The following is a 20,934-nucleotide window of genomic DNA, read 5'->3' as shown; positions in this document are numbered from 1 at the left end:
GTGGGGTTTTGGTCATTTCCAACCTAGCTGGGAAGTGACCAGCTATGTCCAGTTTAAACCAGGCTGGTCAAATTGGTTTTAGCTGATCATCTTCAGCTAAACTAGAGATCACGCTGAGCCAAAACCCCTCTAAAATTACGCTGGTCGACCAACCAACAAGTAATGCTTGTTTAAGCTTTTACGGTTTTCCAGCAAGGATAGGTATTGATTTTGTAAACCAGGAAAACTTTTTTTTATCCAGACGAAAGACTGAATCTTTAATGATTTACTGAAAAACAAAAACTTTGACTGAGGATTAGTGAATTAAACAGCAAATATTCATTTTTGGTGAGCTATTCCTTTAATTTCAGCATCCTCTGTCAGTCAGCCAAGACTTCTAAAGCTTTAATAAAAGTATTGTTCGTTTAGTCATAACAAGAGTTTCACGGTTGTAATGATATACCATGAACACAGTTATTGTGATGTTTCCTGTGTTGCACGTCCATTTTAGTGTAGTTGGATGTTCTAGACCAACTTCAGTTTTTTAACTGGGTTCCAAGTGGATACAAGAAGACAGCTATACTGAAGATTTTATATTAGAAACTGGAGAAAATTGTCAAATTCTGCTTGTAGTGCATCCGAATCAATTGATTTATCAGCTTCTGAATCCCATTGGGAAACAATTATAAAACTGATGCTTCTAGGATGAACAATGTGTGTATTCAGGACGAAACTAGCTAAATGACTTGTAGACTAGATTGTGAATACTTCTAGTTTTGCTTTTATATTGACTTTTTTTCTGTTGGTTGTACTCCCAGATGTTAAAAACAGTGGGAATTCCAGATGCCTGCACCAGCACGTCCCCAACGCTTGCCAACCCATCATTCAATTGGATGCAATAGAAATATACATATATATTTTGATATTATACCAATATTATTTAACATGAGACGGCTTCACCCTGGAATTACAGGCTATACAGTAGCTATTCAACATTTTAGGTGGATCAAAATGGTTGTTCAAAATTGTCCTAAGACAAGAATGGGTGTTGTTCAGTAGTTTTAGGACAACTTTGATGAAAGGTTTTGATCTTTAAATGTTGTTGACTAATGTAATAACACGTCTAAGCCATAGCGACCCCTGCTGAAAATTCAATATAGCTAAACCCTCACAGAGTAACAGTTTTAATGGTTATAATGGGAATTGTATGGGTTTTAATGGAAACTGTAATGCTTCCTGTGGGTCTCAAATGGCAACTTGCTGTCTTCCATTGGTGGCCTGTTATAAGCGTTTAATCCTAATGGAGTAAATCCCCAAAACCCACATTAAAATGTGCTGTTTTTATTGGTTAACATTTGATGGTTTGCAATGCCTTTATGGTATTTGCTGTAGAATATATAAGAATGTCTTTGATGGTTTCTATACTGTCGGCCTATATATTTTAATAGAACAGGAGCATATGCACATTAAAAACACGTCAAATGCCACATGTGCTGGTGCATGACAGCATTAAACACACATAGGCCTGTAGGCAGGGGTGTCAAACTCAATTCCTGGAGGGCCGAAGCCCTGCACAGTTTAGTTCCAACCCTGCTCCAACACACTTACCTGTAGGTTTCAAACAAGCCTGAAGGACTCAATTAGTTTGATCAGGTGTGTTTAATTAGGGTTGGAACTAAACTGTGCTGAGCTGCGGCCCTTTTGGAACCGAGTTTGACACCTGTGATCTACGGATATCAATGTGGAGGACAGTTGCTTGTGTGACCGGAAGGAGGCGCTCCGGCATAAACAGTGAGTGAGTGAGTGAGTGACGTGAATGAAAACAGACGAAGTTTTACACAAATTTCGACATTTTTTGACAGACATTTTGATTATATTTTATTATCTCACAAGTTCTCATAATTACATAACACCACGTATTGAACTACAGCAAAACTACCCAGAGAGATGAGGTTAACGTTAGTCGTGAGGTGAGTCGTTTATTTCTATTATCACACAGATAAAGTTAGCGTTACATATAAAACCATGAAAGTAAACTGAGTAAGTTAATTTGAGTTAAACAATTGTTACTGTAAATTCAACATGGTTTTGTTATAATAACTATTATTTAATCATGTTATATTAGTAAAACTGTAACCAGTCCACACCTGGCAGCTACTAATTGCTGGCTAAGTTACTAATATTAACGTTATAGCCTAACTGTTATATCCATAGTTTTTATGACATACGCAAGAAAAGAGTTTCCTCTATAAAATACAATTGATAAAACGTTTTTTTTTTCTCTTCAATATAAAGTTTAATAAATTAAAGTAACGTTAACATAAAATATTACATTTTGATTTTGTAAATTTCCTTAATGGCAGCATTCAAGAAAAAATACTAGACTAAGGTTGTATTCTTTAATAATAAGACTTTTAAAAGACATTATATGGAACACATTATATCACCTCAACTTCAATATTAAAAATCAAACAAATATGTGAAAGATGTATTATTTGCATAAAGAATTAAAGAAAAAAACATTAAGACATAAGAAAAGCAGAAACACGTGACTTATGTTGTTTTCTTTATTAAGACTTAAAAACATTAAATTCACCAAATAACAACACTTTAACTTCAATATAACATATTAAGAATAAAACAAATATGTCAAAGAAAGGTGTACAGTAATATTTGCATACATGGAGATTTGAAGAAAATAACCATCAATATATAAAGTGAGTGAAATGGCTTAATATTTGTCATGCAAACTACTGCTTTAGTTGATGATTTAAGTCTTCTGGGGGTCATCTTCTCAGTACTTTATGGGCAGGCCTTTAGGTCTGTATTTGTTGGGGTCTCCGCCGTTTCGGCCCCAGAGATTGGCCTCCTGATCGGCTGCAGCATCTGAATTGCCTCTGCGAATGAGACCTTGCAGAGCCTCCCGTCCATCACTGAACACATCACAACAAGGTTTGACAATGATTTCCTACAATATTGTGCAACGATTCATCAAATATATTTAAAACGGCTTAATAAAGGGCGACACGGTGGTGCAGTAGGTAGTGCTGTCGCCTCACAGCAAGAAGGTCGCTGGTTTGAGCCTCGGCTGGGTCAGTTGGCCTTTCTGCGTGGAGTTTGCATGTTCTCCCTGTGTTTGTGTGGGTTTCCTCCAGGTACTCGAAATAGCAACACGCCAGTAATGTGCTTCAACACGCCTCCTTTTTTTTAGACCAAAACGCCTATGGGCGCACATATGAGTGCAAATGCATTTGCTATTTAAACAGCGTGGTGCAAAACATCAAAACGACTCTTGCGCCTAGCTGAAACTAGCAAACAACAATTGCGTTGAGCAATGCACCGCATAGCGCCGGGTGTATGATAGGACCCCTGATCTCACTTCTGTCTGGCTCCAGAATAATAATTTTTTTTTGCTAAAATGTAACGTTTTGCTAGCTGGGTCAGTTGGCGTTTCTGTGTGGAGTTTGTATGTTCTCCCTGTGTTGGTGTGGGTTTCCTCCAGGTGCTTCGGTTTCCCCCACAAGTCCAAAAACATGCGGTATAGATGAATTGGGTTAGCTTAATTGACCGTAGTGTATGTGTGTGAATAAGGCCCCGTTTACACTAGTGCGTTTTAGTTTTAAAACAGCGTTTTAGATAAAAAATGATCCACACTAGCGTTTCACCTAGCATCTCTGAACATATCTCCGTCCACACTACGCCACCAAAAACGTATATCACGTGACTATTTGCGCACTCTGGGCATGCGCATTCTAGTATAAACAGAAAGCATGTGTCTCGCTCGGCATTTAGTTATTGTTTGTCAACAACTGCGGGTTGTACATTAAACACGATGGCAAAGAATGCAAGAGAGGTATTTTTGTGGACAAACGACAAGGTCGAGTTGTTACTAAACGTAGCAAATGAATAACTGCACAATGGCGCCTAAAACAGACAATAGTGCAAACAACGCTCCCATTTCTGTGTCCATGTTGTTGTTTACAGTACTGTCTTCCGGTAGCGTTAAATCCATGTCTTATAGTCGTGTGATAGGGGCTTGACGAATAAGGGAAGGATACGCAATGACACAAAAGCCCCAATCAGGTAGCGAATCGCAGCAGTCCCGCCTCCGTTTTCCGATGTCTCTGTTTTTCCTCACTGAAACGGAGCAGCAGCGTTTTAGAATGAAAATGGCCTCTCCAGCGTTTTCAAAACGCTCGGTTTTCGGCGCTCGAGAACTCCGGCGTAGTGTGGACGGATGGCGTAATCGTAGCAAAACTTATGCGTTTTAAAACGAAAACGCATTAGTGTAAACGGGGCCTAAGATTGTATGGATGTTTCTCAAGACTGGGTTGCAGCTGGAAGGGCATCTACTGCGTAAAACATATGCTGGGACTAAAGGGACTAAGCCGAAAAGAAAATGAATCAATGAATAAAAATTCTTGGTCTGAGGAATATAGTTGTCGGGTTTAATCAAACATTATCAACCTGATAACTTTGGCTGCCCAATAGCCCCCAGGACCCCGCTGTGCAGCTTCATAGTTCCCGCGTGCATGGAAATACTTGTCCGAGTTCTTCCAATTGGCCTCTTTCATATGCTGGTAGGCACGCCACATGTCCTTTGCACCTTCAAAAATAGAGTAAAAAAAGTTAATTAAAGGGATAGTTCACCCAAAAATGAAAAATTCTGCCATCATCATAATACTCACTCACCCTTGACTTGTTTAAAATCGAGACATTAATCTTTTACTTGTCTATAAAATTTTAGCAAGATATTTACTGATTGGATGTTATGCATTACTTTGATGTTTGTCCATAAAAGTGTTATGCAGCACATGTTTTTTTTTCTGTTTGGTTTATGTACAAAGCACTCAGTCAAAAACAAAACCTTTATATAAATGAGTTCTATGAAATTTAAATAAAACATTTAAAATTAATTTTAGGGCGTCATGGTGGCACATTGGTAGCCCGATCACCTCACAGCAGGAAGGTTGCTGGTTCAGTTAGCATTTCTGTGTGGAGTTTGCATGTTCTCCCCATGTTGGCGTGTGTTTCCTCCAGGTGCTCCGGTTTCCCCCACAAGTCCAAAGACATGCGCTATAGGTGAATTTGAATAAGCCAAATTGGCCGTAGTGTATGTGTGTGAATGCAAGTGTGTATGAGTGTTTCCCAGTGTTAGATTGCAGCCGGAAGGTTGTCCGCTGCATAAAACATATGCTGGATAAGTTGCCAGTTCATTCCGCTGTGGCGACCCCAGATTAATAAAGGGACTAAGCCGAAATGAAAATGAATGAATACAATCAATTTCAGGTTACTTTCATGTTGAGCAAACTTTTTAACTTGATAAGTGCAGTGCAAAATGATATATATCCTACATATGCATCAAGTTAAATAAGCTTAAATATAAAAGTTTTGGTAGACTCTATCAATATATTTAATTAAGGCAACTACACTGTAAAACCCAACAGTCAACTTTATCAAATGAAATGAGTGTAGTTAACTCAAAATTGACTGAGAGTTAATTCTGCTCACTTGAAAAGAGTTTTGAACTCAGTGTTGAAGGTAATGAGTTAATTAAATGCCTCATTACTTCACAGTACTCAAATAGATAGGTTTTTTCAACTCAAATGATTTGTAGCAACCGGTTTCCTCAAACAACTTATTGGGTTTTGCAGTACTCAATTAATTTGAGTTCTCTTCAATTATTAATTATTTTCAGATTTAATCTTTAGTCAACTACACTCAAATAAATGACGTTTGCTGTTTGTTTAAACTATGTATTAACACTGTAAAACCAAACAGTCAACTTTATCAAATGAAATTAGTGTAGCTAACCTAAAATTGACTGAAAGTTAATTCTACTCATTTGAAAAGAGTTTTAAAAATCACAATACTCATATTGATGTTTTTTTTTATATCTCAAATGGTTTGTAGAAATCGGTTTCCTCAAACAGTTTGAGTTGCTTTAACTTATTGGGTTTTACAGTACTCAGATGGTTTGAGTTCTCTTCAATTATTGGGTTTTACTGTGCTCAGATTGCTTCATTTACTCAAATGGAGTAAGTTCACTGTACTCATTACGATTAGTTTTTGAACTTCAATGGTTTGTTGCAATAGGTTTCCTCAAATGTTTTGGGTTACCTTAATAATTTGGGTTTTCCAGTGAATTAATTTCTGTCATGAACACTCTCGGGATTTAATATGGTAATGAATATGTATATGGCAATGTTGATGTATTTGGTCTTGGCGGTATAGATCTGCTACGCTGCTGCTGCTTTGATTATTATGGCAAAGCAAGTACCAAGACCTGCTACTCCCAGTACATACACAGACATGCCGTCTGAGAATATAACATGCTGCTGCTGCAAACATAATATATATAACCCCTGTAGCAGATTTAAGGTCAGGTGGAGCTGGGGTGGAGGAGGGTCTCTGAAAACGTGACGCAGCTTAACAGCGTAAAATGACATGGAACATTTAAGGTGATGAGGAGCAAGCTTATTGGCTGCTGAGGTGACAAAATCTCCTGTGCCATGTAGTTAATGATGCATAAGCAGATTAGGTGACCTACCAGCCTGTGCAGGCATATAGAGGTATCACGGCAGAAACTTCTTTTGGGGGTTTTTCCGGACAGATTAATTCTTTTATGTTCAATTCACTTAAATTTGTAAAAATCAGTTAACTTAATTCCTTCTTGTTGTCTCAACACAAATCGATTGTGTAAAACCCTGCGTTTCTTTTTTTTTTTTTTTTTTTGGTGTATGCTTCTATTTAGTTCACTGTAAAAAATTCTGGGTTTTACATAATTCCTTCCACAAATTGTTTAAGTTAGCTTCATTGTTTATACAAATTTAAGTGGATTAAACATAAACCAATTGTGTTGTTTCAACTCATTTTAAATAGGCTATATACAGAAATCAGAGAGTGAAATTTAATACCTTTTAAGATCTTTTTTTAACACTCTTTCCAGTCATTTTAAGACCTTATTGCCACTTTTAAATCAGAAACACTGGCGAGATTTTCAACTACAGTATATTTACAAAATATTAATGTAAGAAACTAAAACATTGTTCATATTCTGAATAAAAATCTATTAAATCTAGCTAATTCAGCTGGTGGCACCTATGGAACTGCAGATGTAATGGCGTTGCCTTGGTAAACAAAGCAGCATGATGTCAAATCTAGCAGGATTTCATTGGTTTCATAAAATATACAGCATCCTGATATTCCCAGATTTAATCCAGGCAAACTTAAGCAAACAACTATACATTGCATAATCAAAATTAATATAACGTTTAATACCTTGCAAAATAGCATTTAAGACTTTTCAATACGTTTTATTCATTAATTCATTCATTCATATTCTTGTCGGCTTAGTCCCTTTATTAATCCGGGGTTGCCACAGCGGAATGAACCGCCAACTTATCCAGCAAGTTTTTACGCAGCGGATGCCCTTCCAGCCACAACCCATCTCTGGAAAACATCCACACACACACTCATACACTCATACACCGACAATTTAGCCAACCCAATTCACCTGTACCGCATGTCTTTGGACTGTGGAGGAAACCGGAGCACCCGGAGGAAACCCACGTGAAGGCAGGGAGAACATGCAAACTCCACACCAAAACGCCAACTGAGCCGAGGTTCGAACCAGCGACCTTCTTGCTGTGAGGCGACAGCACTACCTACTGCGCCACGGCCTTGCCTCAATACGTTTTAAGGGCCTTAAATTTATCCACATTGGTTAATCAACTTTTAATACTTTTTAAGACCTCGCGGACACCCTGAATAAGTGGTTTGAACAAGCAGTAAAAGTCAGACTGAAAAAAATTAATAATCAGATTTACTACATTTTTTAAGGTAAGTGGTTGCAAACAGTTTATATACTGTTGGCTAATTTTTAAACAAACAAATTTAACTTAGTAATGTTCAACTTAATTTGTTTGTTGCAATTCAGCCCATATAAATAGTTTGTAACCACTTACCGTAAAAAACAAGTGAGTAAATCCAATTAATAACTTTTTTCAGTGCAGTTTCTTGAGATTGCATGCACTGTTCCACACAATTGATTTGATAAAAATGCTAAATTAATTTATTAGAGTTAAAAAATTTAAGTACATTGAACATAACACTATCAAGTTGTCCCAAATTGTGATATTTTAACTCATTTTAAATATGTAGTTTGAACTAACAACAAACGTAATTTTTTTGAGTGTGCTTGCATGCTATATGGAGATAAACTGGAATAACAACTGACCTCCAGCGGCTTCTCCTGGGAAGCGATACCACTGCGCCTGGGCTTCCACCACCATAAACATCACCAGCACAGCAAGAAGAAGCTTCATGATTTCAGAACTGAACACACACAAACATTACAACAAACAAACATTAATATCACAGCACAGAAATTCTAAAATCTGCAGCTATTGATGAACTCTCTGTAACTTCACTCCCTTGCATACAGAAAGCATCTCTTACCACTCAGGATTCGCTCAGTTCATGTCTTCATCCAGGCTGAGATATTTATAAGGCTTGGATTGGGCTGGATGTGGGTTTTCCCAACAGATTTATTATGGAAAGTTACACTAATTTAATCCTGAAGTGGTCAGACCTGTATTGCGTAACTGTTTATGGGAAAACCAAAAATTGTGAAACATCACTGCTTATATTTTAATGACATTGAGCCAGACATGCTGGAAAAACTGCTGGCTAGGAAAAAAAAAAAAAAAAAAAAAATATATATATATATATATATATATATATATATATATATATATATATATATATATATATATATATATATATATATATATATATATATTTTTTTTTCTTTTCCTTTTTTTTCTGCTTGTTCAAACTACTTATTTATAATGAGCTAAATCAACACAATTATTGAGTGGAAAGCAGCATTTTAAAAGTGTATTTATACGAGCTATAAACAAAACATTCTTATTTGAAAATCATTTGTAAACATAATTCTAACCATATTTTGACTTTTGTCAATAAAAGTGTTACATTTTATTGGATTCAATTTTACAAAATGCAGTTTAGGGCTAACCAGGAGTGCAAAGGATATACAGGGAAATATGTATTGAACGCGTCACTATTTTTACAGACAACATATTTCTAAAGATGCTGTTGAAATTTTTTCCCCGGATGTTGGTAACAACCAAAGAAATCCATATATGCAAAAAACAAATCTAATTAGTTTACAAATGACATAAGTGTAATAAAATTAAATGACACAGGGAAAAAGTATTGAACGCATGGAGAAAGGGAAGTGTAAAAAGGCAATGAAAGCCCAGACAGCAGCTGAAATCACTCAGTACACTAAAAAAAGAATGTCTGCAAAATTATTGCAAGCAATTTATATTGGTTGAACTTTAACAAACAAATTAAATATAGTACAACTTAATTTGTTTGTTTAAATTCAGCCCAAATAAATTGTTTACAGCCACTTGGCTTAAAATACTGAATGAATGAATATATATAAATATCTTTTCAGCTTAGTCCCTTTATTAATCTGGAGTCGCCATAGCAGAATGGACCACCGACTTATCCAGCACATGTTTTACGCAGTGGATGCCCTTCCAGCCAAAAACACAACACTGGAAAACATCTACACACTTTTGCACACACTCACATACACTACGGGCAATTTCGCTTATTAAATTCACCGATAGCGCATGTCTTTGGACTGTGGGGGAAACTGGAGCACCCAGAGAAAACCCACACGAACACGGGACGAACATGCAAACTCCACACAGAAATGCCAACTGACTCAGCCGGTGCTCGAACCAGCAACCTTCTTGCTATGAGGCAATTGTGCTACCCAATGTGCCTTATATATATATATAACTTTTTTTTTGGTTTTAAGTACTAAAATAAACTAAATTAGATAATCTAAAACTACTACATGAAATGAATAAATGTCATATGTATACACAATGAAAATAAAAAGAAGACTGTTCTTTAATTGTGCATTAAAAACATTCAAATGAACACATGATCAATAATAAAGAACTTGTTTTGAAAACTCCTAGCATTGTAGCTGATAAAAATTACACATTTTATTCAATTGTGAAAAGTCCATTAAACAGACTTAGTTTTTGTCCTCAAACCAAAAGCATAAATGCATTACATTTGTTACTAAACATCACCTAAGCAGTTCAATATAACTGAAGTACAAAAACAGCTGAAACTAAATTATCTAAAACAAACAAACAAAAAGATGGGCCTAAATATAAATAAGTACTTCATATTTGTAAATAAATGTAAAAATATTTTCCCAGAGATGGGTTGCGGCTAGAAGGGCATCCTCTACGTAAAAACTTGCTGGATAAGTTGGCGGTTCATTCCACTGTGGCGACCCCGGATTAATAAAGGGACTAAGCCGACAAGAAAATGAATGAATGAATGTAAAAATAAAATGAATAAATAAAAAGGACAACATTTTACCAAAACCAAAATCTAATAAAATATCGAATTTACACTTCCTTTTGAATAATAATAAAAACTATAAAAGTTTATTAACAGTACTAAAAGTAGTGCAGAGGTAGTCAATCAATTTTGGCATAAAATAATATCTTTAGTTTTTTAAAAGTGCCTATTTTGAAACAAAAAAAGCATAACTATAAACCCTGATATTTCTAATACGTGCAAATAATTTTACTTTCACTTCTTATGCTGTTGTCGCTTTCAGCTTTTGTGGGCTCTGAATCATCTTTAAACAAAGGTCAGTCTGAGGGAAGGAGTTTCCATACAGATGTTTAGACATGTAGACACTGCAATCTTAACAAATAAAGATCTGTTGTTAATGGGTTTATAAAGATTCATTTACACCCATAAAATTTATTTATTGCACAATCATTTTTTTAGATGATCAGAATGTTCTTTCATCAACAACAAAAAATGTCCTTTTAAAGCGATTGTTCACCCAAAAATGAACATTTAGTCACAATTTACTCACAGTAAACAGTGTTTTTTGATTAATTTAAGGTCATAAATGAACTAAACAGAAATGGAATTAAGACATGTGGAGTATGTCGATTTTAGTCACATTATTGAAGTGCTGTACAGACATGTAAACACCGTAATCAAATTATTACCGTCATGTTGGGTTTTGGCTGCATTTTGCGACAGGATAGTGTATACACACATGGCTGTTTCGACACTATTCTCTGCACCTCCTGAGTCAGGGACCACAGACACACACTTTGCAAAATGCAGAGGTTTTTTTTCCCATATGGCGTGCGGTCTCAAATTCCATTAAAACAACACTCTTCCAGCAGCTCCTTGCATTCAATATCTTGTTTTTCAACAGGAGCATGAATGAAATGTTCCTGAATGAAAGTGAAAGTGCCTAACTGCCATTGAAGTCGACAAATTAAAAATGAAACATCCGAAATTACATGAAACTCTGGAGGAAACAGGGGTAGCGTGGTCCTTAATTGCGTTAATCGAATTATGTGCTATAACATGTAAAACGGGATCATATAGGAACATTTAAAAAGCAACTCAAGTAAACACCTTAATCATATTATTGTCTTATTCAGATTAAGGCAAATAATTTGATTACTGATGTCCTTGTAAACATTGTCAATGTTGGAAACGCATACTACCATAGTAGTAAAAAAAGGCAACACAATCTAACTTTTTGATTTAGTGGCTACTTCGTATGAATTCATACGATTTAATTCATACAATTTAGTTTGATTTGCTCATCCCCCAATCATGGCTGGGTTTAGGGGCGAGGTTGAGTGCCACGCCTCCTTTTTAAAATCGTGCATTTTCGTACAACTGAACTTCATAGTCACTAAACTAACAAAACATAAAATACTTACATTTCCTAGTGACATCAAGCTGAAAAAACAAAATGGAAATCAATGGCTACCCAAAAGTTTTCAAAATATATTCATGTTCAACATAAAACGGAAACTTGACAGGTTTGAAACCTAGTGGAGGATGAGGAAATGACAAAAACACAGATAATTCATTCATTTTCTTTTCAGCTTAGTCCCTTTATTAATCTGGGGTCATCACAGCAGAATGAACCGCCAACTTATCCAGCATAAGTTTTACAGAGCGGATGCCCTTTCAGCTGCAACCCATCACTGGGAAACACTCATAGACCCCCATTTACACACATACACACTACGGACAACTTAGCTTACCCAATTCCCCTATTGTGGATGTCTTTGCACTTGTGGGGGAAACCGGGGCACCTGAAAGAAACCAACAGCAACACGGGGAGAACATGCAAACTCCACACAGAAATACCAACTGGCCCAGCTGAGGCTGGAACCAGTGACCTTCTTGCTGCAAGGCGACAGTGCTACCCACTGAGCCACCGTGCTGACAACACAGATAATAGAGGAAAATATTTTTAACGCTGAAAATATATACACATTAACAAATAAACGGTACTGAGCATAATTGAGGACACCTTCATTTTTCAATGAATACAGGCAATAATATTCTGTATATTTGAATAAAACAGTTTTAATAAACAGTTAAATCCATTAAAATAAAAGCTTTGTCAAATTACGTCTTTGGGAACAGAAAGAAAATACTTTTTAAATTCAAAGCAGTTTTTTCAAAAAATAGAATATTAATAAACTACAAACTACACATTTTCAACTGAATATGCTTATCTTGATTTTTCATATTTATTAAAATTGTGTTGTTTAATATTTTCCCCCAACATTAATTTGGCTGTAATAATCTTTGGATTGTAAGTTTTTTTTTTTCTCTGATTAGTTTGGGCTTATTTATCTAATGTACACTCACCGGCCACTTTATTAGGTACACCTTACTAATCCTGACTTGGACCCTATTTTGCCTTCAGTACTGCCTTAATCCATCGTGGCATAGATTCAACAAGATACTGAAAATATTTCTCAGAGATTTTGGTCCATATTGAGATGATAGCATCATGCAGTTGCTGCAGATTTGTCCACTGCACATCCATAATGGGAATGTCCCATTCCACCACATCCCAAAAGTGCTCTATTGGATTAAGCCAAATTCCTACCATCCGAATGTCGCAGCAGAAATTGAGATTTTTCTAATCTTCTATTGTCCAATTTTGGTGAGCCTGTGTGAATTGTAGCCTCAGCTTCCTGTTCTTAGCTGATAGGAGTGGCACCCGGCGTGGTCTTCTGCTGCTGTAGCCTCAAGGTTGGACGTGTTGTGCGTTCAGAGATGCTATTCTGCATACCTCGGTTGTAACGAGTTACTGTTTCCTTTCTATTAGCTCGAACCAGTCTGGCCATTCTCCTCTGACCTCTGTCATCAACAAGATCTGCCGCTCACTGTATATTTTCTCTTTTTTAGACCATTCTCTGTAAATCCTAGAGATGGTTGTGCATGAAAATCCCAGTAGATTAGCAGTTTCTTAAGTACTCAGACCAGCCTGTCTGACACCAACAACCATGCAACATTCAAAGTCACTTAAATCATCTTTCTTCCTCATTCTAATGGTCAGTTTAAACTGCAGCAGATTGTCTTGCCCATGTCTATACACCTAAATGCATTGAGCTGCTGCCATGCGTTTGGCCGATTAGAAATTTGCAATAACAACCAGTTGACAGGTGTACCTAATAAAGTGGCCGGAGAATGTATGCACATATTTATTAATGTAAAGCATCCTAGAAAATACTAATTTAAAAAGAGAGATCTGTTAGGGGTGTACACATTTATGCTGAGCACTGTATGTACAGGTATACTACTTTATTGTATGCACAGCCATGTGCATAAAATTAAACAAAACAAAACAAAAACGTCCTTGCATACAGCTAAATATGTGGAAGCAGATCTCTGGAAAGCAAACACATGCAGTTAATGACCACACCTGCTCTTACATGACAAATTTTCAAGGATGACTCAACATCTGATTACAAAAGCATTGAAAGTAAACCTGGTTATGTGAACTCACACCTAAAGCAGGTTCTGACCTGATAATATTGCTTTATCAGACAATAAATCAATGAATCCGCCCTTCCTTCAGTCTTCAGTGTCACATCATTCTTCATAAGGCATGATAATATGCTGATTTTCTATTTCTTTTTGCTATAAATGTTGAAAAAAACTTTTGTACTTCTATATATTTTTGTGCAAACTTTGATACATTGTTTATTCACTTATTTATTTATATATTATTTATTCATTTTGAAAAACATTTGTGCTGCTTTATATTTTCATGCATCCCTTGATACTTTATTTATTGATTTATTGATTTATTTTGAAAAACATTTGCACTGCTTTTTTGTGCAAACCTTGATACTTTATTTATGTATTATTTATTTATTTAAAAAAATATTTGCGCTGCTTTATATTTTGTGCAAACATTTATATTTTATTTAATTATTTATTTATTTATTTATTTATGTTGAAAAAACATTTGCACTACTTTTTATTTATTTATTTATTTAGTTATTTATGTTGATAAACTTTTGCACTAAATCATATTTTTAAGCAAACCTTGATACTTTATTAAATAATCAATTGATATATTTATTCATTTATTTATGTTGAAAAACTTTGGTGCTGCATAATATTTTTGAGCAAGCCTTAATACTTTATTTATTTATGTTGAAAAGCATTTGCAGCGCTGTATATTTTTATGCAAACCATGATACTTTATATATTTATTCATTTATTCATGTTTAAAAACATTTGCGCTGCTTTATGTTTTTTAACAAACCTTGATACATTGTTTTCTTTATTTATTAATTTATTCATTCATTTATGTTTAAAAGCTTTTGCACTGCATAACATTTTTGAGCAAACCTCGATACTTAATTAATTAATTCATTCATTCATTTATTTATTCATTGATTTGTTCACATTGAAAAACATTTGTGCTGCTTTATATTTTTGAGCAAACCTCGATTATTTATTTATTTATTTATTTATTTATTTATTTATTTATTTATTTATTTATGTTGAAAAACATTTGCCCTGCTTTATATTTTTGAGCAAACATTGATACTTATTTATTAATTTATTTATTTGTTTGTTTGTTTGTTTGTTTATTTATTTATGTTAACAAACATTTGAGCTGCTTTATTTTTTAGTTTTTTTTTTTGTGCAAACCTTGATACTTTATTAAGTGATTTATTAATTTTAAGTTTATTTTGATGTCATAACAGCAGCATTGGCTTGTGCCAAAACTTCTACTGTATTATACATAATATACAGTTGAAGTCAAAAATAATTTTTACCCCCATTTGACATTTTTGTTTTTCAAATGGTTCCCAAGTTATGTTTAACAGAGAAAAGACATCTTCACAGTATTTTCTCGAACATTATTTCTTTCGGAGAACGTCTTATCTCTTTTAATTTGGCTGGAATAAAAGCAGTCTTACTTAAAAAAAAATAATAATAATAATTTCTAAAGCTCATAATAATAATAATAATAATAATAATAATAAAGCATTTTATTTAAAGGTGACTTTCTTGACTTTCGAAGTCACCATACATCATAGCAAGAACAATTAATAGATAAAAACTCTAAATTAAAAGCCAATAAATACAGTACAATTTAATAAAAAAAACACGCAGTTGAGCTAGAGAGAGTAGGCTGTTCTAAACAGATATTAATATTAATAGCCCCCTTAAGACAAAACAAATAATGACTTGCCTAATTATGCTAATTTGCCTGTAAATCACATTTTAATCTACTATCCAATCTAATACTATTCTCCTGACAAAGACAAAAGAAACTCATTAGAAATTGGCAGCACAGTAGCTCAGTGATCAGCACTGTCGCCTCACAGCAAGAAAGTTGCTTGTTCGAGTCCCAGCTGGGTCAGTTGGCATGTGTGTGTGGAGTTTGCATGTGCATGTTTTCCCCATGTTGGCGTGGGTTATCTCCGGGTTCTCCGGTTACCCTCACAGTCCAAACACATGCGCTATAGATTGAATAAGCTAAATTGGCCGTAGTGTATTAGTGTGTGTGGATGACTGTGTATGGGTGTTTCCCATTACTGGGTTGCAGCCGGCATTTATTTCGTAAAAATATATGCTGGAATGTTCTTAAATATAAAGTACTCTGCTTTCCATTCCATGTCTTCATGCGTTCTTCTTTTTCAAGGTAAAGTCTAGATTGGATATGCGGCCGGCTGGAGTTCTGATGTGCACATCAATATAGCAGCATTTTTCATGTCAGCGTGTAACATTAATTCATATTTTTTACAGTACTGTGACTGTTGGGTTTAGGGTTGGGGTGGTGTTAGGTGTTAAAAAATACTATTTATTGGGTAATTTAATAGCTAACATAAATAAAACTCGGTACAACTTCTGTTGGGTGACGCAGTGGCGCAGTAGGTAGTGCTGTCGCCTCACAGCAAGAAGCTCATTAGTTCGAGCCTCGGCTGGGTCAGTTGGAGTTTCTCTGTGGAGTTTGCATGTTTTCCCTGTGTTCGTGTGGGTTTTCTCCGGGTGCTCCGGTTTCCCCCTCAGTCCAAAGAGATGTGGTACAGGTCAATTGGGTATAGGCTAAATTGTCCATAGTTTATGAGTGTGAATGAGTGTGTGTGGATGTTTCTCAGCGATGGATTGCACCTGAAAGAGCATCCAGTGTGTAAAACATATTCTGGATAAGTTGGCGGTTCATTCTGCTGTGGCGACCCCAGATTAATAAAGGAAAATGAATGAATGAATGAACAACCACTGTTTTTACATTGCTGTGGCAGTTGGCTTTAGGGTAGGGGTAGATGTTAATAAAATACAATAAATGGGAAATTTATTATTTAATATAAATAATTCTCATTAACTTCCGGCCGAAACCATATCCGATCTAGCAACAACCCTTCTTCAATTTTTTGAGTGACAGTACTTCCGGATTAATGAGATGCCAATCAAAATCCCCTTAGCCAATAAAAATGAATCCCACGTAAGCCCGCCCCCACTAGAGCTTTGTGTCAGAATCTCAAACGTAAATTTGAAAAATGTAAACGAAAACTCTGGCAGCGCAATCAAAACTGCGTTTATGGAAAGCGAAGCAGAAAGTGACCCGAACTAATAATAATTTTTTTTGAAGACAGTGTTTATTTTTTTGCCATTTGGTTGATTTTTGTATTTTTTGAGTATTTCTAAAATGTGGTAATGGAAATTTTTGTTTGTTTTTGGAAAAGTTTCATGCGTTTTATTTGACACAAATTTAATTCCATAGACTAAGTCAAAGGAAAATTAATGAATGTGTTAAAAATAAGTCTCTGTTATTCAGAACTTAAGAAATAAATAATAATCTTATTTCACAGAAGGGCTAATAATTTTGTCTTCAGTGTTAACTTCTATTCATGTTCTTCTCATTCTGAATTAAAATTTTCATTTATAAAAAAATGTGGTGTAATTTTGAATTTGGTAAATCCCAATACACAATGTCAAACTTTTTGTTTATTAGCTCCTTCTTTTCTTTTGGCCTTAAAAATGCAAGAAACTAACATGTCCTATGACAATGAAAGGATAATCATTTTCTTATATAATCTTATATAATCAGTGCAACAAAGCATTGCTCACCATGACATGCATTTTGTTCACCAAACCAGATTGTTCCGGTTTATGTCTCCACATCTCCCCAAACACAGACACACAACAGCTGCTGTGAATCAAAGATTTTCCTGTTTCGCCACCTGGTAACACTGACTTCCTCATATTTGTTTAATTGACACGGCTGTCACTATAAACACGCTATTATTCACCTTTAGTCTCGTGCTTCTCGTTCCCTGTTTGCTCTTCCCTTTTATTCACCAAATACGATAAACATCTCATTCTGACACTAAGCGTAAAAACAAAAAGTTGACTCAACTCAAAATTGTAAGGCAACTTGCTGCAGATTTGCCAGTAATGGGTTGGGGCTGGAAGGGCATCCGCTGCATAAAAACTGAGAGGGTGCTCGCTGCAGAGCCATTTGAGCAGAGCTGAGCTCCAGCGAGGGGGAGCATGAGCTCTCGTTCTGCCTCCTGTAAGCTGTTTTAATGCGTACACCAACCCCACCCCTAACCCTACCCCCAGTGACATCACTCGTAGAAGAAGTGCAAAAAAGGTGGAGCTCAAGCTCAAGCTCCCCCTCGCTGGAGCTCAGCTCGGCCAAATGGCTCTGCAGCGAGCACCACTTGTAAAAACTTGCTGGATAAGTTGGCGGTTCATTCCGCTGTGGCAACCCCAGATTAATAAAGGGACTAAGCCGAAAAGAAAATGAATGAATGAACTTGCTGCAGAGCTTTTTGAGTTGACTCAACTTTTAAATGCACTTGACTCGATTTAACTCAAAAAGATGACCAGCTAAAACCAGCTTGACCAGCCTTGTTTAAGCTGGACATAGCTGGTTTTGGCTGGGCTCCCAGCCTGGCCAGGCTGGTCAAGCTGGTTTTAGCTGGTCATCTTTTTGAGTTAAATCGAGTCAAGTGCATTTAAAAGTTGAGTACGTCCTTTTCCAGCCTGACCAGCTAAGCCCAGGCTGGAAATGGCTGGAAACCAGCCTGGTTAACCAGCTAAAACCAGCTAACCATCCTAGGCTGGTTTAAGCTGAATTTTTCAGCAGGGAATGGATATTGGATATGACGAAATGGCCAAGCATCCAGCCCCAAATATACAACTATCTCATTGAAACTTCAAGTGTTTTTACAAGAGAGAAGTTAAAGGCCTACAAGTCTTTGAATGCCTACAATGTTGTTCTGTGTGATCATGTGCAAGAAATAATGATCCATGATTTCCAGATTCAAAACTATGTAGTGCTAAAAACCGAGCCAAAGACAAGGAAAGAAGCTGGAACTGTACAAGGCCTGGGTAATCATCAACAAGCAAAACTACATTCTGACAGCGAACTGCACCTGTACGGCAGGGTATGTGAACTTACACTTTTACATTTCATTCTTAGCATTCAGTGTCCGCAGTTTAATTCACCATATTTAACTGTTTTTGCTGAAATCATTGCTGCAATCAAAAATGAGTAATGTGTATGATTCAGCATAGCGTGAACTTACCTGATATGAAATAAGAACTGCAGAGTCCAGCATTTTTAATTGGGTTGTCACTCCTTTTAGCTACCTTTTAGCCAAAGACGTCTGTGGTTGGCATTAAAAGCAGTGTGGTGTACGGTAAAAGTTCCTTTTTTTATTTTTGGACTTTCGAATTTGGCATCACACCGCACAAGAAGTCATGTTTGCTATTGCACCCAGTCTCTTTTTGCAACCGGGAACCCGTGTGACGTCATGTGTGACGTAGGTTGGTAATTCCTCTGTTGGTGCAACTGGCGTGAGCGATGGTCTCTTTGTTGCAAGTGCAACCATTTTATTCATCGTGTTATGAGCTTCTGTTACACGAGCAGATCGATTGTAATTTTTCTTACCAGTTTTTAAATGTGTTACGTTATCTTCTGTAAAGCTGCTTCTGGCGATGATATGTTTACACCTAAATGGTAAAAGGAAATGGTCTAAGGGATTATATGCAACACCTTTAATTCATTCACTGAAGTATCATACTTAGAGGGAAAATGTGCTTAATGCATTATAAAGCTTGAAGCATTAGAATCCGTACTTGGCCGATCAACATAACAAGCAATCGGTTCTCTGTATCGGCTGTAAAAATCCATATCAGAGTATGCCTAGTATGAGGTGACGTGAATATAACTGTTGATCAATTTAGGCGGAAGTGACAAACTACAAGCTTTACATATTTAAATCAGTTTTATGTCTTCTACATGTGAATTTTGTCACTGTTTTGGTTCACACTAGCTTATAGATATCCTAAAAACCATCAATTCTGATACTAACATCTAAAAACTTTATTTAAATTTCATGGGACCTTTAAATTGAGTAAGATTATTACAATGTACTAAATAAATAAGTAACATTTAAGATAGAAATCATGGTAACTTGTACATGATGAAAGCACAAAATGAATGTAAACACTTTAAAATCTGTTTCCATTCATCATTTTAAGTTGAATATTGAGTGTGTGTGTGTGTGTGTGTGTGTGTGTGTGTGTGTGATCTCTCACAGGTGTGTGCACCAAACCAAAACCACATTTTTGTCAGTTTTAATCTTCAGCAGTTTTTTACGGTCTGACTAATTTACATTTATGTTAGGAATTATGGTATAGGTGAATTTGATTAACTAAACTGGGTGTAGTGTATGATTGTGTGTGTGTGTGGATATGAGAGTGTATGGGTGTTACCCAGTAATGGGCTACAGCTGGAAGGGCATCCGCTGCGTAAAACATATGCCGGAATAGTTGGTGGTTCATTCCGCTGTGGGGACGCTGGATAAATAAGGGACTAAGCTGAAGGAAAATGAATGAATGACTGAATTATAGTAACTTTTATACTTATTAAATGTACACAATGAACATAAACACATTAAAATGTGTTCTCAGTAATATTTTTTAAACATAGTATTGAGTGCACACGTGTCTGTGTTTGTGTGTGTGGGTAATCTTTCACAGGTGCATGAATCAACGCAAAGCCACATTTTTTGTGCCAATTTTTTTATCAGCAGGAATGCAAATGTTTCTACATATGATACAACACATAGTTTTATTTTATAGTTTACCACTACTTAAAATTTAGCCTTTTCTATAGTTACTTTTCTACAGTACTGTACACTACCTGACACAAGTCTTGTTGCTTATCCAAGTTTTAGGAACAACAAATAATAACTTGACTTTTAGTTGATCATTTGGTATCAGAAGTGGCCTATATGAAAGGCAAAGGTCTCTAGTTTATGCTTATTTTACCAAAATAAAATATGATCATGTCTTGATTTTAAATAATTTCATTAGGACAGTAAGGTCTGACTTTGCTTAGACAAAAGTCTTGACACTTAACAGAAATTTTGTCCAGTATAGAATATAAAGTCACGCTGCAAAGAATGAATATTCTGTCTGACTCCCATGAGCTTGCATGATACTTTGACCTTCTTTGCTTTCAGGAGCTTTGATGTGGAGGCTGAAGTATGAGGAGCGCTATCC

The 20,934-nt window shown here is 35.8% G+C and overlaps 1 protein-coding gene across 2 annotated transcripts; it reads right to left on the bottom strand.

Moving 5' to 3' along the window:
* Window positions 1-2,532: 2,532 nt before the first annotated feature.
* Window positions 2,533-13,936, bottom strand: saa (serum amyloid A). 2 transcript variants are annotated; one of them, NM_001005599.2, is given in 4 exon segments: window positions 2,533-2,912; window positions 4,447-4,585; window positions 8,219-8,316; window positions 8,440-8,460. In NM_001005599.2, coding segments are annotated over 3 exon segments (366 nt in total). In that variant the 5' UTR covers window positions 8,307-8,316; window positions 8,440-8,460; the 3' UTR covers window positions 2,533-2,773.
* Between the last annotated feature and the right edge of the window lie 6,998 nt (window positions 13,937-20,934).

Source organism: Danio rerio, chromosome 7 (assembly GCF_049306965.1).
Source record: "Danio rerio strain Tuebingen ecotype United States chromosome 7, GRCz12tu, whole genome shotgun sequence".
Lineage (NCBI taxonomy): Eukaryota > Metazoa > Chordata > Actinopteri > Cypriniformes > Danionidae > Danio > Danio rerio.
The sequence above is the reverse complement of the archived record's forward strand: the minus strand, read 5'-3'. Positions and strand labels throughout refer to the sequence as shown.

Excerpts from the sequence above, each read along its gene's own strand:
- saa (XM_073906453.1), bottom strand. The coding sequence starts at position 8,306 with ATGAAGCTTCTTCTTGCTGTGCTGGTGATGTTTATGGTGGTGGAAGCC. Across the intron at positions 4,586-8,218 it reads CCCAGGAGAAGCCGCTGGAG|GTGCAAAGGACATGTGGCGT; the intron begins GTCAGTTGTTAT and ends CTATTTTTGAAG. Across the intron at positions 2,913-4,446 it reads TGGGCAGCCAAAGTTATCAG|TGATGGACGGGAGGCTCTGC; the intron begins GTTGATAATGTT and ends TGATGTGTTCAG.